The 27,423-nt window shown below is 37.5% G+C and overlaps 3 protein-coding genes across 3 annotated transcripts; 2 read left to right on the top strand and 1 right to left on the bottom strand.

Moving 5' to 3' along the window:
• Positions 1–1,784: 1,784 nt before the first annotated feature.
• tmem41aa (transmembrane protein 41aa) lies at positions 1,785–5,861 on the bottom strand. The gene is made up of 5 exons (XM_039683557.2): positions 5,495–5,861; positions 4,205–4,355; positions 3,064–3,225; positions 2,831–2,969; positions 1,785–2,753 (listed from the first exon to the last, which is right to left on the bottom strand). The coding sequence occupies exons 1-5, from the start codon at positions 5,662–5,664 to the stop codon at positions 2,533–2,535; spliced, it is 843 nt and encodes a 280-aa protein (XP_039539491.2). The 5' UTR covers positions 5,665–5,861; the 3' UTR covers positions 1,785–2,532.
• Positions 5,862–6,040: 179 nt separating this feature from the next.
• On the top strand, positions 6,041–16,795 carry ehhadh (enoyl-CoA hydratase and 3-hydroxyacyl CoA dehydrogenase). The gene is made up of 7 exons (XM_039683554.2): positions 6,041–6,287; positions 6,600–6,703; positions 6,857–7,026; positions 8,114–8,225; positions 9,212–9,316; positions 12,800–13,141; positions 14,266–16,795. The coding sequence occupies exons 1-7, from the start codon at positions 6,214–6,216 to the stop codon at positions 15,516–15,518; spliced, it is 2,160 nt and encodes a 719-aa protein (XP_039539488.2). The 5' UTR covers positions 6,041–6,213; the 3' UTR covers positions 15,519–16,795.
• Positions 16,796–16,912: 117 nt separating this feature from the next.
• On the top strand, positions 16,913–25,263 carry LOC120487309 (UPF0524 protein C3orf70 homolog B). Its single transcript, XM_039683616.2, has 3 exons — positions 16,913–17,508; positions 17,787–17,975; positions 24,434–25,263. Exons 2-3 carry the CDS (start codon positions 17,792–17,794, stop codon positions 25,021–25,023), a joined length of 774 nt encoding a protein of 257 aa, XP_039539550.2. The 5' UTR covers positions 16,913–17,508; positions 17,787–17,791; the 3' UTR covers positions 25,024–25,263.
• Positions 25,264–27,423: the final 2,160 nt, after the last annotated feature.

Here is a 27,423-nt window from a genome sequence, read left to right as displayed (position 1 = left end):
CCTTTCACAAAACAAACCTGGTTTGATATGAATAAAAAAAAAAACAATGAAAAAAAACAGCTCTGTTAACTTGATAATAATAATCACAGAGTCACTGTTTGCTTATTGTAATCACACAGAAATCACAAATGCAGGTATTTTTGTCACCTCAGATCTGCTCTGGATCTGTTGCTGGTCTACTGTTCATGCGTGTTATCTCTTAAAGACCGAGGCCTATGTCAAATGAAAATGGAAGAATGTTGCTTAGCATTCATACAGTAATGCGCGCGATTTGTCTGTGGACTGCAAACTGCAAAAAGTCCCGCTCCATAGTTTTAGTAACCGTTTTTGCTAGGGGTGTGTTACCATAGACTTGTGTAAATCGTTTTTTACGCACTGAAGCAACTTGTCCACACTTATCCACAAAGAGTAGCACAGACGCCAGGTGTCGATGCTGTTTCTGTTAGTAAAGGCTTGAAGCTTCTGTTGGATCCAGTGACTTCTAACACGTTTTCACTCTAGAAGTTGAATATGGTTCTTGTCTCTGTGAAGGCTCGTAGCCAAATGAGGGCGTTGTTTCCCCTGAATTATTGACTTTCTGCTTTATCTCAGGTGTTTGCTTGTTGGAGTTCAGGTTGTGTAGCATTATGGTAACTCGGTTCACTTTTAAGTGTTATTGTAACTGTAACGCGCCACGCTGTCGATAGACACCTATCTAATGTTCTACAGTGGTTCTTAACTTTTCTTAAAGAATTTGTATTTCAAAGCTTTGTCAGGTGTGCATCAGTATTTAACTCTGCAGAAGCATTAATCCATGCATTAACTAACATCACACTGTTTTATTGTCTCTGTAATCTGGTAATCACGCTGTCTCGCTATCCATTACGATATCCTGTAACATGACGCTAGGGATAATTGAGGTCTTTGCATTATCGTTAGGCCATAAGTCATAGCTAATATAAGTCGAACGAATCAGGTCAGTTTAGGGTTAGCTGTTGTTTGTAGTCTTGGCATGAAATTTCATTGTTTGCTTTTGGGCCACCCTGTTGGGGTGAACGGAGACTTAAAGTAGGTGCTGTTCTCTGTTTTTTTTGATATTCGAATGATATTAGAATAGACCACAAACACAGCTGTTGTTGCTCACGGTATGAAGACACCGTTCTAGTTCCGTTTAACTTGGGATGAGAGCAGGAAATCAGAGCGATGCATGAGAAATCAACCCAAATCATTGGCTGTGAAAACTTCTTTGCGCCTTTTCCACGGCAGATCCATTCCTACGCAGCTCTCTATATTCTCACGTCATTCTCATTCGAGCGATGTGAAAAAGAGACTGGGCTTGCTGCACTGCCTGTCATCTCCCCTTAGCTGGATTGTGGGTCGTGGAGGGAGAGGGGAGGAGGACTGAGAGCTGATCTTTTTTTTTTTTTTTTTTTTTTTTGCTAACAACCATGTTGTTTTGAAATGTAGGCGAACTGTACTGCTGATCAACATGGATTTGAGCAATAAAATTCTTTATAAAATGATTGTGTCCGAAGCTCATCTTATTGGCCAGGGGTGTACAGTCCTTCTCTTGGAGGGCCACTGTCCTGCAGAGTTTAGCTTCAGTCTTTATTAGACAAAAGTGAAGTTGCGAGACTCTTGTAGCCCTAGCATTATATAAGGGGTGACTTTTTCGGACACAGCCCTAGAAAATTCCAGGCAAGGGTGTTGGGGCAGGCCGGAGCTTAATTTTGCAGGACAATGGCCCTACTAGACCAGGATTGGACTTGGGTATGAATGATCGGGTCAAACAAATGCACTAATCATAACGTGATGAAACATTCCCTTTAATTTTAAAGCAGCGTTCATAATATTCCTCAATTGTACATACAGTATTGGAATGAACGCCGTGTAGGTGTGATTAAATGTTCTGACAGAAGCTAATGGAATGAGTTTATTGTCAGATGATTGATTACATCATAAACAGCTTTACTCACATGAATGATGTTGTAAATGAAAATAGCGCATTCTGCTCAGAGCATTGCTAATGGCACGGGCACATACCATTTAAACACTGCCAAGTTGGATAGGCTTTCGGTGACCAGACATGACTTCACATATTGAATGTCTGCCTTTCCATGTAGAAAAAATCCCATAGTGAATATATACAGCTTGATGTTTCATTTTAATATTTACAAGTACTCCACCATGTTAAAATATTAAATATTTTCCCACTCAGTGAGGTAGTTGACATTTTTAAGGCTAATGTGATATTTCCACAACATCCAAATTACAGTCTGCATTAAATACCTCAAATACATATACTTTTCTGCAAGATTCCATGTCTTTTAAACCAAAAAAGACAAACATCCCAAAATGGCACCTAAAAGGTCCTTTCTCTCACATACATTACAACCTGTGCCAAAAAAGACGGCAGCTAAGTAAAAAATGTAAAAATTGCACTTCCATTTTTAAACATGTTAGGCCACATAAAACAAAAACACATTTTGAATCCTAGTAGCCACCCACAAAGTGACTCTAAGTAGGATCAGATCAATGACCCAACACTGTCCCTTATCTGTTCTTCTTGTCTTGCCCGAGTCCATTTGTTTCAAGGCCGTCCAGGTGGAGATGCCGAGTGCTGTATTTACGGATCAGAGCTCCAGGCAGCAGGGCGACACAAGCAATAAGGAGCAGTTTCAACAACACACTCCAGGAGAACAAGTCATCCAGAGAGGAGATATGAGACAGCATGGATCCCGTCTGGACGCAGATGAAGTTGTATGGCATCAGGCCTAAAAGACAAACAAACATGTTTCAAATAAATGCTACAAGTATTAAGGGAAATGTCCCTTTATTTTACAGTGTTTACCAATGAAGACAGCCATGAAGAAAAGAGTGACAGGAATATTAAGTATTGGCGAGGTCATGTTTAAGAACCAGTTTGGACTCATGGGAAAGAATCTCAGGAACAGTAGAAAAAAGAACAAGCTACTTCGGTTTTCCTCGACCTGGAAAAAGGTAAAAATTAGGAACGATATAAATGAAATTCAGTGATGATTAACATACTTTGTGCTTCTTAGAAGACAAGATAACTAGATGTACCTTCTTCTGCAGCATGGCCACCTTGTCAGGGAACAGTCTCACAATGTGCTCCTTGCCAAACGCCTGGGACAGGAGGAAACAGAGAGTGGCACCTACTGTGGTGAGGACACAGGCAAGAAGAAGACCATACCATGTCCCAAACAAGGCCCCAGCCAAGATGTTCTAGAGGGGATAAAGTCATTTAACGTAAAGTCAATATCAAAGGATATGAAGATGCATGTTGTACATAAGCCTTCAGCTGTGTCCATAATATGGGAACACCGTTTGTGTGTGTGTGTGGTGGGTGGGGTGGCTCTCAAATTAACCCCATGTAATTCGCTAAAAATAGCCCGTCCTAAAACACTATAACTACAGCTTGTCAGAGACAACAAACAAAAATTTCCTTTTTTTTAAATTTTTTTTTTTTATAGTTATGACTACTTGCAGTGACTATTTTATTACAACTAAGCATAAATAGCATCTAACATTATTTGTGCTTTGTGTAAATTAAATTTATTGCTATTTGTACTTGGTGTAAATAAATAGCCTCTGCCTTTTTCTTATGTCTGGTTCTCAGAGCCTTATCAGGGTAAAATGGGTTTCTCAAACTTCCTGTTAGTGATGCAACAGTCTAGTATTTAAGACCCCCAAAAACGTACAATTGTGACTGAAAACTCAAGTAGATGAAGAAACAGAATTCTTGGATTCAGAAGGTGAGTCTTCGATTTAACTTCTTAAATTCTTATAATTCTCAGTCTTACGTTCTCATGTATTTCATATTTAAAGGGATAGTTCACTTCAAAATGAAAATTATGTCATCAAATACACCCTCAAATTGTTTCAAATGTGTATGAATTTCTTTCTTCTGATGAACACAAAAGAATATATTTTGAAAAATGTAAGTAACATTTTCTGTTTTTTTGCCTGACTTTGTGTTGATTTTTGACAGATCACATGGAAACCAGTAAGGGTCATTTTGATCGTCGTCACCAAAATATGTACAGCCTTTCCAAAACACATTCTTAACCCTAAAAAGAAAGGTTTCCAGAAGAAATTAACAGTTTAACCAGAATGCGGGTTAAATTCACCATCAACACAATAGGGAAGATAAAAGTGTACATTCAAGTATAATGTGTATTCTGTGTAAAAGTGGTGATCTTACTAAAAAAGAGGAACCGGGTATGGCAAAGGCCTGCTTGTAGAGGTAGGCACTGCAAAAGAGTAACAGCACATATCCTGTGTACTCTGTTTTATAAAACTGCAACAGCTCTGCCATCTCTTTCAGCTCATCCAGGTCTGATGGGAACTTCAACCTAGACCAAAATAAAGTCACATGACATTTGTAAAGGACAGTATCTATCTGGTTTAAATACATAATGGTAATACCTCAAGTATCACCCTTTTACAATGTTTACAACCCTTTGGTTACCAGCTTTAAAGGGTGGATTAACCCAAAAATTAATTACTCGCCCTCATGTCGTTCCAAACACGTACAACCTTTCATCTTTTGAAAACAAATTATTTTTTATGAAATCCGAGAGGTTTCTGAACCAGCCATAGGCAGCAACGTCATTGCAACTTTCAAGGCCCAGAAAGGTAGTAAAGACATTGTTAAAATAGTCCATGTGACTGCAGTGGTTTAATGTTACCTTAAGCCACATGTGTGAGAATTGCGTTGTTATTCTAGTACTTCTAGCGCAATTCTCGAGCATGCGTCGTGAAAATCTCTTGAACTCTCGTCTCAGGCCCAGAATAAAGTCGTTATTTTTGTTTTATTTCCGCACAAAAAGTATTCTCGTCTCTTGATAAACTTATAGTTCAGCCACTGTAGTCACATCGAATATTTAAACATTTTCTTCAATGACTTTCTAGGCTGTCAAGTTTCAATCCCTTAGGGTGCCTATGTAGCAGTGATCCACCTCTCAAATAAAAAATATCTTCATTTGTGTTCCGAAGGTCTTATGGGGTTGGTACAGCATGGGGGTGAGTAATTAATGACATAATTTTCAGTTTTGGGTGAACTAACCCTTTAAAGCAAGATTATCTATGCTTGCATAGAAAAAAAAAAAACATTAAGATAAAAATAAAAACGAGGGGGAAAACAACTTAAAGCTATCCTAGAAATATCAATATAAAAGATAAATTAATATACTAACATCGGGTAGGTAGAGTTAGTATTGCAAATAATAGTAAGATGGTCACGAGTAAACTTCTGCATTATGAACATGGCAGCAACACAAAACAGATCTAATTTTAACTGCAGAAGGACAAATGACAGCTGGAGACAAGGACAAGATACCATCCATTTTAATAATGCTTACACTATGCTAACGACACATCCTCAGACTGTTTAGCATAAGACTGGTAAATCACAATTTCAGCTGCGAGAACTATCTATCTATAGCGAAAGACAGACCGTCAATTAGATCACACATGCATTAGAGAAGCACACCTGGAGGCTGCAGTCTTCATTTCATTCTGGTCTTCACCATTAGATTTTGCCGTGTCTCCTTCATGGTCCTGTTTAGGCAGCTGGGGTCCAGGGGGAAGATAAGAGGAGAGTAAATAAAGGTAAAATGTAGCCGTTACTATTACAGCGATCAGTCCAGCAAGCGAGCGCATGACTATGTTGTTACTAGAGAGCCCAGATACTCCTGCAGATACTTCATGTCTATTCCCTGGCTGCTAATAACTTCCGGGAGCGTACGAATCCTACGTGGGTGAAGGCCATAGCAGAGAATGTCGGACTCTGGCCATACTTATGAATTCTAATATACACCGTATTATTTAAAGTCTAATAATAATATTTAAAATGTGTTTCTAAACCTTATGTGACCTTTGATTAATATTCAGTCAGTCCTTGACCATAGTAGAATTTGTAAATTCACTTCCGGGAATGGAAGCCGCCTCCTGCCCATTGACAGTAAGAAAAAAAAAAAAAACCTGCCTGCGGTGACCAGATGTGATTTGAATAACGTTAGATTTTTTGGCAAAGCAATGTGTTTATTATCGCATTAAAAAATAATCTTCACGGAAGACACATAGGAGATGTGACGTGTCAATTAGAGTGGGTGTGATTACATTGATGCACCGAGTTTGCTGGTCACAAGTTCCAAAGTCCTGCAGTTCTTTCAACTCAAAACACAACACAACACAACACAGCTCAACGCAATGGCCCGATACGAACTTGTTAAACGATCAGTTGCTCTGATCACTCTTACCAACCCACCAGTGAACTCATTAAGGTGAGTAAAAACCTAAAAAAAAAAAAAAAAAAAATATATATATATATATTTTCCAATCCATTTATATTTGTTCTTATTAAACCAAGACCAAACTAGCAATTTGTAGAATCTTGCATATCTTCCTATTGTTATGTACATTGTTATAATTCTAACTTTTGCATAGTTAAAAAAAATAACTTTTAAATAAGATTGTTACACATGATCTTCCACATAGAAAAATACAAAGTATCATTAAAAGTGTTTTCAAGTGCATAATTAATACAAACCCATTATGATAGTGATTTTAACATGTCCATCTGCTTTTTTCCTTAGTTCTGCTGTGCGTCATGGCATTGCAAAGACCATAGATCGAGCCCTGAGTGACCCGAAGGTCACTGCTGTGGTGATCTGTGGAGAGAATGGAAGATTCTGTGGAGGTTAGATTATCACAGATAAACATCCATAAACAATAAAAATGACATTTTCAAGATAAACATGCTGGCGCATGTATGTTGCACAGGACTTTCACTGATTTGCTTGTCCTAGCCAAGTTATGTAAGAAGACCATCTGATAAAGCATTTTTCTCCAGGTGCGGACATCCGTGAGTTTGCTGGGCCTTTGAGAGGACCTCCTCTGCTACCCTTGTTGGATTCCATAGAGGCCGGAGAGAAGCCTGTGGTTGCTGCCATAGAGGGGGTAGCTCTAGGTGGGGGCCTTGAATTAGCCCTCGTGTGTCACTACCGTATTGCACACTCTAAGGTAAACCATTTTATGTTGCTGTGTATTCTTATGAACATGCTTGAATATTGTGCAATACTGTCTAGTGCTGCTAAGTTAATGGGTTGAACTTTGATATCAATATTTGAAGAAGGAAAGGTTGTTGGTTTGTGGTTTATGCATTAAAGGGATAGTTCACTTTGAAATTAATTTTTGATATGTTTTAGCTTACCTCAAGGGCATCCAAGATGTAGGTGTCTTTGTTTCCACAGTATTTTCAATTTTGACATTTTTCAGTCATACACTGGAGGTTAAGGGGGTCCACCAAAAAGCATGCACAGAGAAGTCAAAATTAAACATGATTTAATGACTCGTAAATGTAAGTACACATTGATGGCCTAAGACACGAAACGAGCAGTTTGTGTGAGAAAACGAACAGTATTTATATCGTTTTTACCTCGTGTAATCCAAGTGATCTGGATCAGTTGTGCAATGTCCAACTGAACCGAACTGAATCAGTTCAATGTTACGCCGGAAGTGATCGCTTGCGTGTGACGTCACGGAGATTTCGGAAGTTTTACCTTTTACTAAACACATTTAGATACCGAAATCGTCTTCCATTGCGGTTTCCTGTATATCTAAATATGTTTAGTGAAAGGTAAAACTTCCGAAATCTCTGTATAAACAAAGAGTGACGTAGGCGTGCAAGCGATCACTTCCAGCGCATGCGCAGACCGAAGCGCCCGTGCCGTCAGATCATTTTGTCATGGCTATGATTACAAGAGGTAAAACAATATAAATACTGTTCGTTTTCTCACACAAACCGCTCGTTTCGTGTCTTAGGCCATCAATGTGTACTTACATGTACGAGTCATTAAATCATGTTTAATTTTGACTTCTCTGTGCATGCTCTTTGAGGTGAACCGATTGAGGACCCCCTTCACCTCCAGTGTATGTCTGACAGACAACAACGGTTTGACCAAAAAATGTCAAAATTAAAAATGCTGTGGAAACAAAGACACCTACATCTTGGATCCCCTTGAGGTAAGCTAAAACATATCAAAAATTAATTTCAAAGTGAACTATCCCTTTAAGTATGTAATGTACTATAATGTATTTTGCGTTCCAGGCACGTCTTGGGCTTCCGGAGGTGACTTTGGGCCTCCTGCCAGCTGCCGGGGGAACTCAGCGTCTTCCCAGGCTCATTGGCATTCCTGCTGCTCTAGAACTAATCACCACGGGTAAATCATACACTTAGCCTATTGGCATACCCACAATTCACCCCAACAGATTTCAGCCTCTTTGCTAATTTCAGCCACATACCCTACTCTGTAAATCGTAGCTCCACAAAAAACATAACAGTCAAAGTCAAGTGACTGAAATATGTCCTGCAGAGATTGTTTTTGAATTTCCTGATTGGCTAAAATTTTTGTGAGCTTTTTTGCTACTCAAAAATAACTGCTGTGTCTCTGATATTTTCAGATGAAAGAGAAATAGATTTCATAAATAATTCACTAGTTCTTCAATGTAAGAAATGCTAGAGTTAATCTGATCATCCAATGTACTTTATGTTAAAAATGAAAACAGTAGGGGACTACATTTTGTTTTCAGTAATAAATCAAACTTTTCCCACCAGGTGTCAGCATTGCACAATGTGTCTGATTGATTTGCTTTAGGGCTTATATTATATAGCAACAAGTCAAATCCAGATAGCGCTTTATACAATACAGATTGTTTCAAAGCAGCTTTACAGGGATAAACAGGGAAATAATGATTCACTGATGCAAACAGTTTTCAGTTCTGCTGTAAAGCAGCTCTAAAAGAAAATAGTGTCATTGTTCAGCGTACAGCAACAGTTCATCCAAAAATGCACACCCTCATGTCATTCCAAATGTAGGCTATGTATTATAATTGTTATTATTATGGTGGACCGCAAATCTTTTTATGTACATTCTTTAAAAAAGTTATATATATTTTCCACTAGTAAATTAACAGCATATGGGATTGAAACACTGTGAGGGTGACTCATTTATTTTCATTTATGGGTGAACTAATCCTTTAAACATGCACAGTGAGATTTCAGTTATTTTATGGTAATGGTGGGATTTTCCTCACCCACTGTAATAATGTATAAAGCAAAACAAGAAATAATAATAATCAAGTAAAACACCCCCACATCGCTCAGTTTCTACTTTACCAACTCCAGAATTATTGTTTCATATTGCAGGCCGCCATGTCTCTTCCCAGGAGGCTCTGAAGCTGGGCATCGTTGACCAGGTCACAGAGCAGAATGCTTGTGAGGTGGCTGTGGAGTTTGCCCTGAGAGCTGTAGGTATGTCAGCGTGAGCATGAGCTTGCAAATCAGAAATGCGGATATTAAAAAATGAACAGTAAAGGGAAGCCGAGTCTTTGGCAGGCTTTCAGAGTCAGGGGACGTTACAGATAAATCCTTTGTCACAGCAAATGGAATTAATGTTTCATATCCTTGTCAACGAGTTTCAGAGTCGTTCGGTGCTTTTTGATCTATTTTTCAAGAAGTGAAAAGGAACTAACATTGTTTGAATATTAATTGTGACCCTTCTGAGCATTGGAGAACAATTTAAACATGGTATATATATATATATATATATTAGGGCTGTCAAACGATTAATCGTGATTAATCGTCGCATCCAAAATAAAAGTTTGTGTTTAGATAATATATGTGGGTGCACTGTGTATAATTATTTATATTTATAAATACACACACATGCTTGTATATATTTAAGAAATATTTTCATGTATATACTGTATATAGATTTATATATTAATTTATATATATAATAATTTATATGATGTGTAAATATAAATATTTAATGTATAAATAATATGTTTTTTTCTTACATGCATGTGTGTATGTATATATATATATATATTAAACAGCTCTCATTATTACAGATCTTTTATTTACTTTTGATGATAAGATGGTCTTTAAATCTCATCGAACTGGTTTAAAAACATGCAAAATTATATCATATTTTTTTATATTTAATTATATTTGTACTGACTTTCAGTACAGCCGTCTTAACTATATACGGGGCAAGTGAAGTCTAAAATCTTTGTTTATACTGTTGAATTGTGCTCTCGCTGAAAAATAATTAGAGATTCTCTGCAGCTTCTGAAAAATGAATGCCAATTCTTCACCTTCTGCTTGACCCCCATTTCCTCCAGTAATGACAAATCATATGAGAGCAATTAAATAATTGAAATGATTGCCGGGCTCTCTGAAGTATTTCTGTCAAATTATTCGGCTTTTCTAGGTCTACCGTAAGTGCAGCTCTTTATTATGCTCTACAGAGAGTGAGGGAGCCAGAACTCTTGTAATGTGAATGTTGTGAGTGACACTCGTATGGAGAGATCAGGGTTCATCTAGAGTCAGGATAAGCTGTAGAGGGAGATTAAAGATAGGCCACAAAAGCTAATGCTTTCACAGTAATCACTTGCTGAGCGAAGATGAACCCGACAAAATCCTTGCAACAGTCAACTAAATGGAATTGAGGAGCAGGAGCAAACTTGACACTGGTATGCTGGACAAACTCAAATATGACTGATTTACTGATTAATGGTAAACTGCAAAAGGTCCAAATCTGTCAGAATGTAAACAGGTTGATTCCATCTCAAATTGTGGCCGCACAGAATCTGTTTAAAGAGAATGGCTGAGAATTAGCCTAATCTCATGTGTGTGATAGATCGTAATATCTATTGTGAGACAGTAGAGTCCCAGAGGTAAGAAATCCCATTATTTTTCTCCATTGATAGAGCTCAGCAAAGACCTCCCAATCCAGTAAATCATTTCAGCGCATATGTATTATTCAACAATTACAGAGACTTTTACATTGTTTCAAAAGATTTCAATTTCAAGTAAACGCTGTTCCTATCACAGTTTCCACAAAACATTTTTCACCATTATTAGTAAGTGTTTCTTGAATAGCAATTCAATGTATTAGTATGATTTCTGCAGTATCATGTAAATATATTAAAACAGAAACAAGTTTCACAATAGTACAGTTATTAATGTTATTGATCAAATAAATGCAGCCTTACTGACTCCACACTTTTTAATGGCTGCATATATGAATATTTTATGAGTGCATTCTTACTTCATAATTACTATACTGTAAGTCAATCGTTTTATATTGTATCATTGATTTTGCTTCAGTAACATCTTTCACAGTGCTTCATGGGATGAATAGTAAATTTACTCATCATTTATGTCTTTTGTTTGTTGTTGCCTAAAATCAAATGTTGAAATGGAGTGATTAATCTTGCAGCTAGTTCGTTTAGTAGATTACAACACTTTTTTGTAGATTCTTTCTCTTGACACTCATAGCTACAGAGATTTATCTTGTTTTCCAGTCGCTGAAACATCTGCCACATGCACCTATCAGGATCTGACCCAGCCCTACTTACAACAAATCACAGCATTAGTGATTCAAGTCCTTCCCACAGCACCACAGATTAACCACAGCAACATCTGTAGTGTCCACTATACAGTAGCACAGTACACTAGACATCAAATTGGACACTCGTGCTTCTATGTGTTACTTGAAAGGAACACCACTGTTTTGAAATGCTAATTCCTGTCAATATACTTTTTATTAATTGCTCAAAACAGGACAGAGCAAAAAAACAGACAAAACTGTTGGTTTCTGGTCCTGCTGGCCCTTTAAGGCTCATCAGAGTGACCCACATTCCAGAGAGAAAGATGAATCTAATGCAGTTAAAAGCTATATTGAATCAGGTACCTCCCTGCGTAATCCTTTTAGTGAGGCAGGAAGTCAAAACACTAAAATTGCAGTTTTGATGGGCTGTTGTGTTATGTGTGTGTATGTGTGTCTGTCTTCCTTTCGGACTGGTTTGAGTGAGGAAAAAGAGAGTAAAGTTAAGACATTTTGGCAGGTGCTCACTTTCTGACATCCCTTTAGCGGAAAACAGCTTATAAATCATACTAAATGATGTTTTTTGAAAATGTACAAAACTACAAATTTAAATTACACAGTAAATTACAAAGAAGACCCTTGAGCTTTCATTTTGGAGAAAACACCAGATCACCATGCTAATCGCGTGAGCAAAGTGCACACTTTTCTATAAATCATGCAGCACAAACAGAATGATATCAATATCACGCTAAACAGTCGAGACCTTTATGTTAGGCAACCGTAGGCAAGTGCTTCCCCATCTTCCCGCCGATTTCAAATTTCAGAGCGTCATGCGAGTCGTGTCGACATGCTCACTGCGCAGGAGGCTACAGACACTGTTTTTGATGTGATTTAACATTATATTTTGATCAAACGGGTTGCAAAAATCTGCATATAATTAGGAAAGTGAGGACTGCGTTCATAACGTGATCTAACATAATATATTTGACGGTGCCCAGGACCCCTTAGATGTCATGGGCCCCTGGGCAAGTGGCCAGTTGCCCTAATGGTTAATCCGGCCCTGGATAGAATATACAGTCTGTACATATAAAAATCATTATGTCTGTGTAAAGTCCACATAAAACATGAAAACTGACTCAAGTCAGGCCAAGTGTTTATGTATTTTGGTTGCTATACGATTACACACTTTCAGAAATCCAACATACTTTTTGAAACTGATTAACATAAGTATTTTTGAATTTCTTCTTGACCATTCTATTTCTACTGATTCGGAGTAATTGCCATGTTTGTTATAAAATGACCATAAGTACTACACGAGGTTCAATACTATCCACTTAGTATTGCCTTTGTTTATCATATTAGGTTATATTTTGATATCATATCCATTGTATATTTCACAGACAAACCACTGTCTTCTCGAAGACTGAGTGCGCTGACCGTGCCCTGCCCTCCAGATCTGGATGTCCTATTGGAAGCGGTCACTTTGCAGATTCAGAAGAAGGCTCGGGGAGTGATGGCACCTTTGGCTTGTGTTCAGGCCGTGCGGGCAGCTGCTACACTGCCTTACAGCCAGGGAATAAAGCGGGAGAGTGAACTGATGGCCACTCTCTTCAACTCTGGCCAGGCCCGGGCTCTTCAGTACTGCTTCTTTGCCGAGAGGACTGCTGGGAAATGGACTCTACCTAGTGGAGCGCAATGGAATAACACCAAACCCAGAGAGATCCGGAGTGCAGCCGTTATAGGTACCAAAACAGAATGTCTTTAGGTGCTTGAACAAGACCTAGGGATGGTAGCAGGGTTATTTGGTTAACTAAAACTATTAAACATTTTTGTGAATTGAATAAAAATAAAAAATAATTTTGGCATTTGGCAGACACTTTTATCCAAAAAGGTTTGCATTGCATTCAAGATGCATATTTAGAGTTTTTGCTTTTTCCATAGGAATCAAACTTATGACCTTGGCATTGCTAGAGTCGTGCTCTACTGTTTGAGCTGTTTGAAACTAAACAAAAATTAGAAATGTTGCCTTGGCAACTAAATGAATTAGTAATACATTTTTGGAAATAAATAAAAACTAAATCTTAATAAGTTTGGTAAAAAAAAGTAACATAAAAAAGCATATAACACATTTACAAAACACATTTACAAAACACATTCACTAAAATGTACTAAAATAACTGAAATCATAATAAAAACATAAAAGCTAATTAAACAACAACTATAATGGAATACACTTTACTCACCTTCATGATGTTCCAAACATATGACTTTTCTTCTTCTGTGTAACACAAAAGAAGATAATTTGAAATAGAGAAGCACAACACTGGACCCCATTGACTTTCATTGAATGGACAAAAAAAAAAAGGTATTTTTCTAAATATATTTTATCTTCCACAAAAGAAAAAAGTACAGATTTGGAACGATGAAATTATGAATAAATGATGACAGAATTGAAAATGTTCTGTATCATTTAATATTCCAAAGGAAAAAAAAAAGTGTTTTCTTACATTTAGATTTATTAAATCCAAGGGACTTAAAACATACATTTGAAATTGTAAAAATACATTTAAAAAAATGATGTTCAATATTCTTATCTAGGACAGCTTTATGCACACTTATAGGTTGTTATGTGTGCCTATGTTGTTTTTCAGAAGTGTTGAAACATCCGTTTCCTTTACGTTTGAGAAAAGCAGAGATTCTTCTGTGATCATAGAGGAAGAATGCTGGCAGTATATGGCTCAGTTTTGTGCTCTGATCAGTTTCACCATCTGCTAATTAACAAGTGCCTATGTCTAACCGTACCTATGTTGTTTTAAATTGGTGGTTTTGTTTTACTCTGTTGACCATTCATTTGTCACCCTTTTAGGTCTGGGCACAATGGGCAGGGGCATTGCTGTGTCTCTGGCACGTGTGGGAATTTCTGTCATTGCTGTAGAGTCAGACAAGAAACTCATGGAGACTGGCAGGCAGATGGTGATTGGCATGCTAGAGAGAGATGCCAAAAGACGGGGAGTGAGTGCCTCTCACAATCTCCTCAAATTCACCCTCAGCTTACAGGACCTGAAGGATGTGGACCTTGTTATTGAAGCAGTCTTTGAAGACATGGCACTTAAGAAGCGTATTTTCCAAGAATTGTCTAAGGTGTGTAGACCAACCACTCTACTCTGCTCCAACACCTCTGGTCTGGATGTGGATGCGCTGGCCGGTGTGACGGATAGACCGCAGCTGGTGATTGGGATGCACTTCTTCTCGCCGGCACATGTCATGAAGCTCTTGGAAGTTGTCTGTGGGCCTCGCTCCTCAAGTGAAACCATCGCTACAGCGATGAGTCTCGGGAAGAGGATGGGAAAGCTGAGTGTTGCTGTTGGAAACTGCTCTGGTTTTGTTGGAAACCGTATGCTAAAGCCTTACTCTGATCAAGCCACCTTCATGCTGGAGGAGGGGGCCACACCTGAACAAATCGACAAGGTTCTGGAGGACTTTGGTTTCACAATGGGTGTCTTTAGGATGTCTGACCTTGCAGGTCTTGATGTTGGTTGGAGAGTCCGGAAGGAATCTGGGTTGACCGGGCCTGATGTCGACCCGAAAAATCCCCCACGTAGGCGCCAAGGGCGTAAGTACTGTCCCATTCCAGACATGGTCTGTGAGCAAGGCAGGTTTGGCCAGAAGACTGGTCGTGGCTGGTACATGTACGACAAACCTGGGGGCACAAACGCAAAACCTGACCCACTGATCCAGAACCTCCTTGAGACGTACAGGAGCAGGTACGGCATTAAACCGTGCAATGTTACTGATCAGGAAATTATCGAGCGATGCCTTTTTGCCTTGGCCAACGAGGGCTTTCGTATTCTGGAGGATGGCATAGCTGCCCGACCGGAGGATATTGATGTCATCTATCAGTTCGGGTATGGCTTTCCAAGGCACCGAGGTGGGCCCATGTTTTACGCCAGCATTGTGGGCCTGGAGAGAGTCCTGGAGAGGTTGGAGTATTACCACCAAGCCCACCCTGATGTGTCTCATTTAGAGCCCAGTCCTCTTCTGAAAAAACTTGTAGCTTGTGGCAGTCCTCCTATCCAAAAATGGAGAGAGCATATCAAAACAATGCACAGCCATCTGTAAGAGCAGCATGAACAACATGCTATATGTTAAGTTTAAAACTATACATAAAGCCGGTTATTAATAAGAAATCTACATTCTCAACTCTTATCTGTCGTATCGGATTATTATTTATCCCCGAATAGGTTTTAATGGTCTCTGTCTGTGTATTTTTGCATTCTTGGTAGCAGACATAGATTTGTCAGAAAGGACAGTAGTTGTAAATCCCTGTTAGTAATGTGGTTTATTACCTTGGTTTATTTTTTGCACAGCACTGGTCTCATGCCCATTGGTGCCATTACTCCTTAGTGTCACATGATCGTTCAGAAATCATTATAATATGCAGATTTGGTGCTCAAGAAACATTTCTTATCAATGCTGAAAATGGCTTAATATTTTTTGTGGAACCATGATACATTTTTTTTTTTAGGATTATTTGATGAAAAAAAATATCTGTAACTTTTGATCAATTCAATGCATCCTTGCTAAAAAACAAAAAACTTTTGATCATTAGTCTATATATTATAAATTACCTGTATGGGTGTTTTCATTAGGGCAATTTATGGCTGTGCATTCAGTTTAAGGAAAACTTAATTACTTTGGCTCTTGATATGTGGAATAGTTGACCTGTTAGGTGTAGTGTGTATGATGTGATTTGTGCTTTGCTGCAAGGGATAAGTTAATTGCTATTGCTTCTAATCACTGTGTGTGTGCGTGCCACAAATATGTCCTATATCTAAAATGTTTTGTCCTTGTGGGAACATATTTTGGTAGCCATGAGGAAAACAGCGTAGGCTACAATTCATACTAAGTGATGTTTTTTGAAAATAAAAAAAAAATACAGAAAGTTTTCATTGATGGGTATCTTTAGGGGCAGGGTTAGTGTAAGGGGGTAGTATGAATATAAAGTTTGTAAAGTATAAAAATCATTATGTCTATGAAAAGTCCTCATAAAATATGAAAACACAACATGTAACACACACACACACACACACACATATATATATATATATATAGAGAGAGAGAGAGAGAAAGAGAGAGAGAGAGAGAGAGAGATCAGAAGTTTGCATTAGTACTCAGATTAATAAATCTTTTAAATGTTCATTGAAAACTCAAATTTGAATTTTTAATTCAAAATGTATTTTATAGAGATTTGTCAAATAATCAATATCTTTTTCATACTTTTTCTTTTTTGTTTTTCATATTTTGCTTTCCCCCCACTGTAATAATATAAGATTGTTAGTCAAAGTACAATTATTAATAATAACAATAATAAAACATTTCTAGAAAATCTTTCTAAAGTCTTTCCGGTAACACTTTATTTTACAGTGTGCTTGTTATTATGTTACATGTACCATAGTAATAACAGTAAACTGCATAGCTAATACATGCAACTAAACCTCAACCAAATCCTAATCCTACCCTGACCCTAGAGTAAGTACATTAGTTAATTATTATTACTCAGTACTTAAATATATAATTACACTCTAACAATGACACCTTAAATGAAGTGATTTCCCTTATGTAGGAGGCTACAGTAAAATCATGATTGAGAAAACCTTTGTAGTGTCTTTGAGCGCCGTCCTCTGGTCAAGTGTTGTCACAGCAGCTGTGTGTGTATGTGTGTGTGTGCATGAGTATAATATTTCCCGTCGGTGTGCCATTAGCACTCAGTCAGTCCCGCAGCATCGTCCACTGCGACTGCAACTGCAACACTAGGAGCTCATGTGAAACATAAGTTTTAGTCTGCGCTTTTCTCTCTCTCGCTCCTTAAATTGCGAGCGCTCCAGGACCTTTTACATGCATGGTTGTTCATCAGTACGGATCTGGCAGATACATTTTTATTTTAACTCAGTTGATCATTTTATGGAAATCTATGAAGGATTATCCTCATCGAAAGCCAGTCCAGTTTAATATGGAAAAATGTCATTCTTCATATTCAGTACGGCTACAGCGATCTTAATGCTGATGTTGTGTGATGGTAGGATATCATCAGCAGCTGTAAGTGACTGAGGTAAGCAAATCCAAACTCCAAATACTTTTATAGTTCGTGTTATTTGAGACTAACACTCAACTGTTTATCATTTGTTTTTAATACCGTAACACAAATTATAGTAGCCTGTGTATTGGATGATAATATATAATACAATCAATAATTAATAAACGTGCCATATACCGTAAAGTCTGACCTAAATACATTTCCTTCCTCAAGCAGTCCTTCCTATTTGTAATGTCTCTTAAATCTGTAGGCGTTTGACAGTGTATATTCATTGCATGTCTCATTTCTTACAGTAACCATGGCTTACACCGGAGCGCAGAAGGTTTTGAAGAGCGATAAGTTAGATGAAGCTCAAGCTCTGGCCAAAAGCTGTGCAGGCAGACCAGACTTTCTCCCCTGTGATGGACTGTCCATTTGCGCGACACACAGCCACGGAAAGTGTTTCAAACTGCACTGGTGCTGCCATTTAGGCTGGTGTCACTGTAAGTGGACCACCTCCGACATGCAAATACATTCTATTCTATTCTATTCTATTCTATTCTAAATACATTATGAGACACTAGTAAGTGTGCACTGTTCAAATGAGAAATGGTACAAAATATCATACACTTCACACAATAATGCAGCTGATCGTATGATTAAAGATCACTACCCCACATATTCTATATAGCAGAAAGAAATCTACTTTCCATCATCTTGCAGAAAAAAATAGGTTATGTAAATACACTGTAAAAAAAAATTAAATAAAATATTTGTTATCACAACATTTTTTTTTCTTTTGTCAAATCAACTTAAATAATTGATTTAGTTCAGATAACTTATTATTCTGAGTTTCTGATGATTAAATTAATCTCCTTCATTGTATTAACTCACTTTTTCCATTTGATCAACTTAAAATTTTAAGGCAACCAGGTTACATAATTTTTAAGTTAAAGCAACAATATTCCATCATTTTCCATTTTCTTTTCTATTTTTATGAATCTTCTCTCTTATGAGAAAGGTTCTATAAAACGTTATATAGGGTTCTGCCTGGCACGTCATGCAGTCCCTTAGTATGTTTACTTTACAAGTTGTTTAATTCATAAAATTGAATTAAAATTACAAGCGAAATGAATTAAAACTAAATCCATGAAATGATCCCATGATGGATTTTTTTGTTTGTTTTAATTCTTCTTTTTTTTTTTTAATACAATTTTATAAGTTAAACAACTCGGAAACATACTTTATGACTATAGATTTTTTTTCAAATAACCCATTAAACATGACATTATTACACAAGCTTTTAAAATATTTCTTCTTTAAAAGAACCTTTTGGGTACAAAGGGTTCTTTAAAATTGAGTCAAGAACCTTAGGGATCAACATAGAAACCCTCTGAACCATTTTAGGGTTTCAAATATGACATTTATTTGAACAACACTTTCCATTGCATGTACGATCAAGCAAGCTGTTATAAGCTTGCAGCTGTCTAGTGTCACACAGGTGCTGTTTCAGCATAATATGTCTTGCCTGAGCACAAGCTTGACAATTTCTCAGTAAGCAAGATGTGTAGATCTCCCCAGACATATCTCGGGAGAAATTTCATTGTGAGAGTTCAAACCTCTATAGCTGACTTTATCAAAGCTTCCTGAACCTTTGCGTCACCTCTATATTCTCCAGTCGTTAGCTAGACATGACCCTGTATCCAGCAGTCATGAGCGAATACACACAGGAAGTGTCCGCTCGGCTCCTTGAGCAGGATGTTCACTTCCTCTAGTTCACGTCATTCTGACTGAGTTCAGGTCTCGAGTGATTGGAAAAGCTTTCATTGAGTTTAAGGGAGGTAAATGTCAGAACGAGCCCTTTAGAACTGTGTGAACAGATCAAACCGTATTTAATACCCTCACTTCGGCCAAGAGAGCTGAACTTTATTAAGTTCAGCCATCAAATAATAAGAGATTATTATCCTCAACGGCCAACAGTAGTTTTTTAATTTCCTTTATATTTTCCTCTTTGTATTTTATTAGGCTACTGGCCAGTCCTACAGTATGTTTGTTATTACTTTTACAACACAGATAGGGTTACTCTATTTATTTATTTATCTGATCAATAAAAGCATGTCTGTAATCCACATAAATTCTAATAATTATGGTCTACAAATGCTGCTATTTGCAGTGCATCATTGTTTGCTTGCAGTTTTATCATTTTGTATGATCGCATACATCCACAGTATGAGATATGAGGTTGAATTTGGATTGTAATATGGGGGTAGGTAGACACTCAGTGTTTTTTTTTTTTATCCTTTATCAGTCTGTGCCCATGATGACAGCTATAATCTGCCATTATTGCAATAGAGACAGAGCATTATGTTAATGTGCTCGTGGTTTATCAGCCAGCACACTTGCCCTGTGAGAACTACTGACTGGTGTGCCATTGAAAAAAGCATTAAATGTACCATAAAATTATAAACACAACAAGCTCACCCTGATATGTATTGTTTAATATGCCAGATCTGTTAAATAATTCATGGCTGGAGATCCTGGAGCTTTGTTGCGTAACTGTACAAACTAAGACTTTTGAAATTACATCTAGCACAATTGTTGGCTGGCTATTCACAATTCCATGCGTGGCTTTCTATCAGGGGAAGCACTTTTTGTTTTATGGCAGATCTACATATATTTTAGTTTAAAAGGATACACCCAAAAGGATTCACCCAAAAATGAACATTTTGACATCATCAGTCATCATTTACTAACCCTCAAGTTGTTCCAAACCTGTATGCATTTCTTTCTTCTGCTGAAAACAAAAGGAAGATATTTTGAAGAATGTTGATTGACAAACATTTGATGTTCCCCATTGATTTGAATTGTATTTTTTTTAAACTGTTACAGCCCATAAACTGTTTTATTACCCATATTCTTCAAAATATCTTCTTTTGAGGGGAGTTAATGATGTTAAAATCAATTTGTTTGTGTGAAATATCCCTTTATTTTATTTATTTATTTATTTTTTGAAAGAAAGAAAGAAAGAAATGAACACTTTTATTCAGCAAGGATGCATTAATTTCATTAAAGGTGTTACAGTAAAGACTATTTTAAGTAAATACTGTGGTTACACTTTACTGTGACGTAGTTGCATTGTGCTTAGTATGTAATTACTATAGATAATACAGTTAGTGTTAGCCTTTAGTCTAGCGTTAGTTACTTGTAATACAGTAAGTATATATAGTTTACTGTTATTAGTACATAAATGTAGTAATGTGTAACTAACTACGTCACCGTAACATAAAGTTACCAATACTATTCTTTTGAATTTTCTATTTATGAAAAGAATATGAAAAAAGTTTCCCCAAAAATATCCACAAACATTAATAATATATAATAACATGAATAATAATTTTCTTGAGCAGCAAATTAGCATATTAGAAGACTGAAGTACTAAAAATCCAGCTTCCAAATAAATAATCTTTATTTTAAATTATAACAATATTTCACAATATTTTTGTTTTTACTGTATTTTTTAATCAAATGCATTCAGCCTTGGTGAGCATCAGAGATTTCTTGATGAAATCATTTTTTTTTTAAATCTGACCCCACACTCCCCCAAATTCTTTCTAATTCATTTCTATTTCCTTTCTACAAACAGTCTTTATTGTGTTGTTGTCTTGACTGTTCTTATGGTGCAGTGAGTGCCCCAACGGCACACCGCTGTGTTATGGTGTACACTGTGATGATTTATTAACGTTGCTCTTGCACAGCACCGCACCACACATGATACCGACAGCTTTGCTGTGCTGTGTTTGGGTTTGACAGTACCCAGTCATCCCCTGAGCAAATCCAGGGCTGTGGTGGTGAGAGACCAGAAGCTGTGAGAGTGGCGTCTGTGCTCCAGGCGTGTACGTGCTGCTTAGTGATGTTATGTGGCCATGTGTGAAACGTAGAGAAGGAAGCCTCCTGTTTCTGGCTCTGTGCCTGCAGCTCCAGCTGTCAAACATTGATTTCCTCTCTGAGCTCTATTCTGGCTTGGAGATCCGGTCCTTGTCCAAAAGATTTATAAAACAAAGAACCGACAGAAGTCTGTAAATGAAGGCCAGATCGTACAAGTGGAACCTCCATTGTTGATTGCACATGAGAAAAGTGCAGTGAAATAATTGCGTTCCGCTCAGTCGAGATAGTCGGCACCCCCGTGCAATTTGCTTCGTTTGCTCTCTTCACAGGACATTTTTGGAATCTCATTAGAATGTAATGAGTTTGTTTTGCTTTTCTTTCTTTTGTTGTCTTTGCTTTTCTTGGCCAGATATGTTTATTAAGTTCCTCTCATGACTTTGATACAGAAATCAAATATCAGGGCTGCAGGAATTGTTTGCTAGAACTACTATTACTTGTAGAAATGTCAACATTGATATGTCCATTTATTATTAAACTGTATTAGTAGTAGTGGTAGTATCTGTTTTATTACCCTACCAAGATATTGAATTCATTAAATTGTTGCAGCATATTATTTTGTATATCAGTACGAATTAGACAACGCATTCTCACCCCAAGGCGTCACCTTTGACCATGCTTCAATATTTGACGTTTTAGGCGCCCTTTAGCGTCACTTACATGACGCGATCCTACGGCGTCATCTAACTGACGCTAAAGGAAAGCGTCAGTTAGAGGACGCGGTTAGGTTTAGGTGTGGGGTGGGGGTAGGGCACACGCGATCCTAGGGCGTCATCTAACTGACGCTAAAGGGCGCCTAAAGCGTCAGATATTGAAGCATGTCCAAATGCTTCCCAAGGCGTCAGTTAAGTGACGCCTTGGGGGTGAGAATGGGCTGAATTAGAGGATGTAAAATCCTCTGTTTTGAATCTGAATGAATATCCTCTAAAATTAATCAAACTCCCTGTAGTGCTTCATATGAGAGAGTCATTGAACTTTTTACTTGAAAAACTACTCCCATGCTGTTTTGAAATGTAGTTTACTTAGTAGTGTCACTATTTAAACCCTGGAATAGTCATCTGTTTACAGCACCAAGCACAAGATATTTGACTGTTGCTATCTAATGCATTCATAAGTGACCTGTATAAATCCGTTGTGGTCAAGTGAGTGGGATGGATGGGGCTAACGGTCATATTTTATCTCTGTAGAGCTGACCCCTGTATAATTCAGGGGATGCTTTTGAGAAAGAGAAAGACAGAGGGTGTGCATGTGAGAAAGACCCTTAGACAGAGAGATATGAGACAAAAGACTTACTGTCAAAGGCCATAAGCGAGTGAGTGGATCTGGGCCTTAGATAACAGGGGATTAGTGTTGTCACAGATGTCCTGATCACATCCCGGCTGGATTCTGCAGATGTGTGGAACGAAACGGAAATGAAATGTGGTGCTGTCTTTCTGGACTTTTTATTTTGAACTTTTTTCAACAAAGGAGCAACCAAAAAAAAGACAAATTGGACAACAGCAACAAAAAATCCTCCTTGATCAAACTTTTATAGTATGATTAAAAGGGGTTCTTTCATGGAAAACAAGATTTTCTTTTTTTATGTTGAAATATTTCATAGACAGGGGGCTGAGATTAAGTCAGGATTAGGCCTTAGTTCAACATTTATAAAAGTGAAAAAAAAAATTAAAAAACATTACTGACAAGTTGCCTTCAGTTATGATGGCTCGATCATGCATTTTTAGTCTGGGAATAAGTTTTAGCTTTGTCTGTGAAACCAGGGGATGGTATTTTAACAAAGCTGCAAAGAAGAGTTAGATCAGAAATCATCATATTATTGACACCACAACCATGAGCACATTCAAGCGGGAGACTTGACAGAGATTCCTTAAAATGTACTGTGATGGAAAACAATAGAAAGCTATAATATAATATAATATAATATAATATAATATAATATAATATAATATAATAAGAGGCAGTCCAGTTATGTAAAAGAGTTTATTCTATTCTATGATATGATATGCACATTTGTATTTACTGCTATGTTTGTATTTCATGTTGATTTTATTTTATAATTAACAGTCAACAGATTAACCATGTATTGCACATATTTAATCATTTGAAGTTTTTGATCCCTTAATTAAAAAGTAAATAAGAAACAACCAGGTGTACATATCAAAGCATATTTAACATTCACCATCTTGGCAGTTAACACTATTACTCATCATTTCAAAACCAATCAAACGGTATACATAGACATTTAAAGCTACAGTAACAAAGGAAGGGTGGAAAATTATGTAAAACTCTTTCGGGGGCAAGAAACTATACAAAAAAAAAAAGACTATACATAGACTAAAGACTATACATAGACTAATAAATAGACTATACATAGACTTATATATATATATAAAAAAAAAACAACACTGTGTAAAATAACCATTAATTCGTTCTGTGAAAGTATGTTGCTGCACTGTAATACAACCTCAGTGGATTACAGCATGATCGTCTTTTTGGATAATACTTTTTTTTATCTCTCATCATACTGTATGTGCACATGTTTTTATTTATTTATTATTATATAATTAAATATGTTTCAATGAATTACACTTGAGTATTTTAGATTTTGATCTCTCTTTTTCTGACAGCAAGTCGAAAGATGAACTAAACTGGTGTGTGGCAGTAGTTTTCATTAGCATGTAGATCGACGCCACAGGTTTTTGGTTACTCTCCATGTGAGATATTGATGTATATGCTTTAATGAAAACAAAAATAGATTCATTTGTAAATGATGATGACTTTCAGATCAGAGGCTGCTGGCATTAATACTGCAGTGCACTGCAAGAGATTATACATAATGAAGCATCCTGTGAGTTTTAATGCAGTGCATATCTCCTTCAACTTTTGCTAGCTAAATATTATAGTCTGAATTTACTGCTTGCTTCAGCCTTGTTAAGGTAATTCAATTATAGTACACAAATTAGTATGTGCTTTCTGATAGATATTTAGGTAATGATCTCCTTTTACTCTGTCTGTACAGGTAAATATGTCTACCAGCCCATGACCAATGTGGCTCAGCTACCAAGCACACCTGTGCCGGTCACTCCATCTGACTGTACCAACACCATTGATCTGACCATCTCTCTGACTGAACGCTTCCTCCGCATCTCCCCCTGTTTCCTGCCACCTCCTTGTCCCGAGTCCCCGAAGTACTGCAACATTGCCGAACTGTTTATCGACGACTACATTGTCAAACGCATCAACGGCAAGATGTGCTACGTTCAGCGGCCCCCAGTTCACACCGAGGCTCCTCTTAGCCCACCTCAGATAAACCCTGCTTGTCAGGTAGCACAGAAACAGCACACTGAAGACAAGCAGACAATTGAGGAGACCGTTAAAGGACCAAAAATGGGCCACTGCTCTTCGCCCTCCAGCTCTGAGGACTCGGGAATCAATGCTTTGGGAGGTCACTATCTGGAGTCCTATGAGGAAGAGTCTGAGGAAGAGGACGAACTTAGCATGGATGGACACTCTAGTCCGGGAAGTCTATGGGACCAGGATGAATGCACCCTACTGTCCCCTTCCAAATCCATTGTGGAGATTATTGAAAATATTGAAACTACTGTGTGATTTTTTCAGACTGCTTATTTCTGGTCTTTTCACATCTCTTTCTCTTTGTCTGACAAGATTAACTCATTGTGTTAAAATAAATATTGTACGTAGAGGAAAATACTTCACCCATAAAGACTTTGCTACACTTTACATTTGTCTGTAATCTATATTTCTGTTCTCATTGTCATATGATCCTTTGTTTGAGGTTTATCGGCACAGTTCTTGACTTTAAAAAAAAGTCATAAAAAATAAATAAAACCCCCCCCACAGTTTTCAGAATTGGGTTCTTGCCTTACCCAAATCCACTAAGCCATGGTGAATTATAGTTATGTCATAATGATTCTCTGAGTGTTGGCATGGTAATGTGAATGACAATGTTGATATATTTGGTCTTGACAGAATAGATGTGCTACACAGCTGCTGGTGCAGAGCAAGAAAGGGACTTGCTACTGCCAATACATACACACAACACGCAGCTGGAGGCAAGTAAGACAAAGTTATGACTGTTGCTGTACAATCTAGTGTCCAAATTACCCGTAGCATATCTATAAAGGTGGAGCTGGGGAAGGTGGAGGGTTTCTTAAAGCGCTCTGCACAGCTACGGCAAATGTTAACCAAGTATTTGAAGGTTGAGCACTTGAGCTCATTGGCTACTAATACAGCAAGAACCAATCAGCTGTGACCTATAGAGAATGTAGTGACTGCAAGCAGATTGAGTTAAGGACCTAGCCAGCGCAGTCTCATCCCAAGACTTCATACAACTGACGCTTTTGAACATACGTCAACATCCGCCGTTTTAGGGTACCTTTAAACGTCGGTTAAATGATGTTATCTAATCCTAACCCTACCCCAGACCTAAACCTACCCCGTCACCTAACTGACATAAAGGTAAAGCGTCAGTTGGATGACGCCCCAGGATCGTCATCTAACCGACGTTAAAGGGTACCCTAAAACGGCAGATGTTGACGTATGGTCAAAAGCGTCAGTTGTATGACGTCTTGGGATGAGACTGTTAACCTAGCCTGCATCATCTAGAGTATCATGACAGAACTTTCTATTAGTTTAGCAATTTGTTCAAAATGATTTTAGGAACTGGAGGTAATTCATTCAAAATTAATTATTTTTTGAGTGGACAGGTTTTTGTGGATATTTTGTGTTTACGTCATTCGTGCTTCAATTTACGTCATGTCAGTAAACCAAGCTGGTCAGGCTCCTGTTGTGCCGCAGACATGTTACTTGCTCAAATTACATATATTATCATCTTGTTTGACTTTCTTTTTACTATTAGTAAATTGTGGTGTCGCTATTAAGATATGGTGATCACATGTAACCATGCAACTTCAAACCATCAGATTAATTTACGCAGAAGAGCAGTGTTGACTCAACTAAGATAAAAAGATAGGTGTGTTCTTGATACGGGGCTGCACGGACTGATCAGAGTATAACTTCACTGTACTGTGAGAGGGATTAGAGAGCAGATGGTTATGCTTTTGCGTCACTTTGATATCATACATCGTTCGGACTGCACGGCGCTGCTTCAAGTCGAATACACCTAGTAACTCTTTTAGTAACTGCAACTTTCTTTCCACCACTGATGGCGATAGAGAGGCCAATGTTTTGTAGTGCAGCTTTGAGAGAAAAAAACAAACAAAGAAATGACACATCTGCTCTTAAAACTGTTTCACCACATTATAACAGATTGTAACTAGTTGACCAGTGAGTTATGTGAAATATCTGCCACCTTGGACCCTTCTCTGTGTATATGTCATTCTCACTGAAGGAGTGCTTTTTTTTTTTTAATGAGTTTTAGAGTATAGAAGTGATGAACCTGGCATCTTGACAACCATCATCGAAGAGGTTAGTGCTTTAAATGTAATTTTTTTCTTTTAAAAGGGCAGAGTAACAAACAAGGTATAAAGTGTGTCTGTTATGTGTGTTCCCTGAAATCAAACCCATGGTGTTGTTAGCACTCTATGCTAGCAGATGAACTATAGTGGAAGTTGCAATGAAGACATAGTTGGCATTTCTTTTTCAGGTTCACTATTCCTAATAGTTTTGGAGAAGAAAATGGTTTGTTGGTCTTTGATAATTGAACAGTCTCTAACTCTAAGTACTGAATATGACTGGCTTTTCGAATAACTTATGTAAGACCAATCAAAGCACTCTGCAGTGCCGACATGCATTTTCATCACGGTTAATCCTATTCCAATACACAGAACATGAATAGGGCACATTATGAACATTGGATGCAAATTATATTCTTGCCATTATAACTTATATTAGTCATAAATGTTCCCAGCAATTATGGCCATGATCGCTAAATACTTTGTCAGTTTTCTTGCCAGGTCCAACAGAAATGTGCAGGTGTCTTTTGATATAAAGGTTTCATTTAGTTCTGGAGTCATTATCTTTAATGTC

This window comes from Pimephales promelas, chromosome 7 (assembly GCF_988280905.1).
Source record: "Pimephales promelas chromosome 7, fPimPro1.hap1.1, whole genome shotgun sequence".
Taxonomy (NCBI): Eukaryota; Metazoa; Chordata; class Actinopteri; order Cypriniformes; family Leuciscidae; genus Pimephales; species Pimephales promelas.
Note: the sequence above shows the minus strand (reverse complement) of the source record. Positions and strands in the feature narration are given on the sequence as shown.

Excerpts from the sequence above, each read along its gene's own strand:
- tmem41aa (XM_039683557.2), bottom strand. The coding sequence starts at position 5,664 with ATGCGCTCGCTTGCTGGACTGATCGCTGTAATAGTAACGGCTACATTT. Across the intron at positions 3,226-4,204 it reads TACCCGGTTCCTCTTTTTTA|AACATCTTGGCTGGGGCCTT; the intron begins GTAAGATCACCA and ends TATCCCCTCTAG. Across the intron at positions 2,970-3,063 it reads TGGCCATGCTGCAGAAGAAG|GTCGAGGAAAACCGAAGTAG; the intron begins GTACATCTAGTT and ends ACCTTTTTCCAG.
- ehhadh (XM_039683554.2), top strand. The coding sequence starts at position 6,214 with ATGGCCCGATACGAACTTGTTAAACGATCAGTTGCTCTGATCACTCTT. Across the intron at positions 6,288-6,599 it reads CCACCAGTGAACTCATTAAG|TTCTGCTGTGCGTCATGGCA; the intron begins GTGAGTAAAAAC and ends TTTTTTCCTTAG. Across the intron at positions 8,226-9,211 it reads TCTAGAACTAATCACCACGG|GCCGCCATGTCTCTTCCCAG; the intron begins GTAAATCATACA and ends TTCATATTGCAG.
- LOC120487309 (XM_039683616.2), top strand. The coding sequence starts at position 17,792 with ATGGCTTACACCGGAGCGCAGAAGGTTTTGAAGAGCGATAAGTTAGAT. Across the intron at positions 17,976-24,433 it reads CCATTTAGGCTGGTGTCACT|GTAAATATGTCTACCAGCCC; the intron begins GTAAGTGGACCA and ends CTGTCTGTACAG.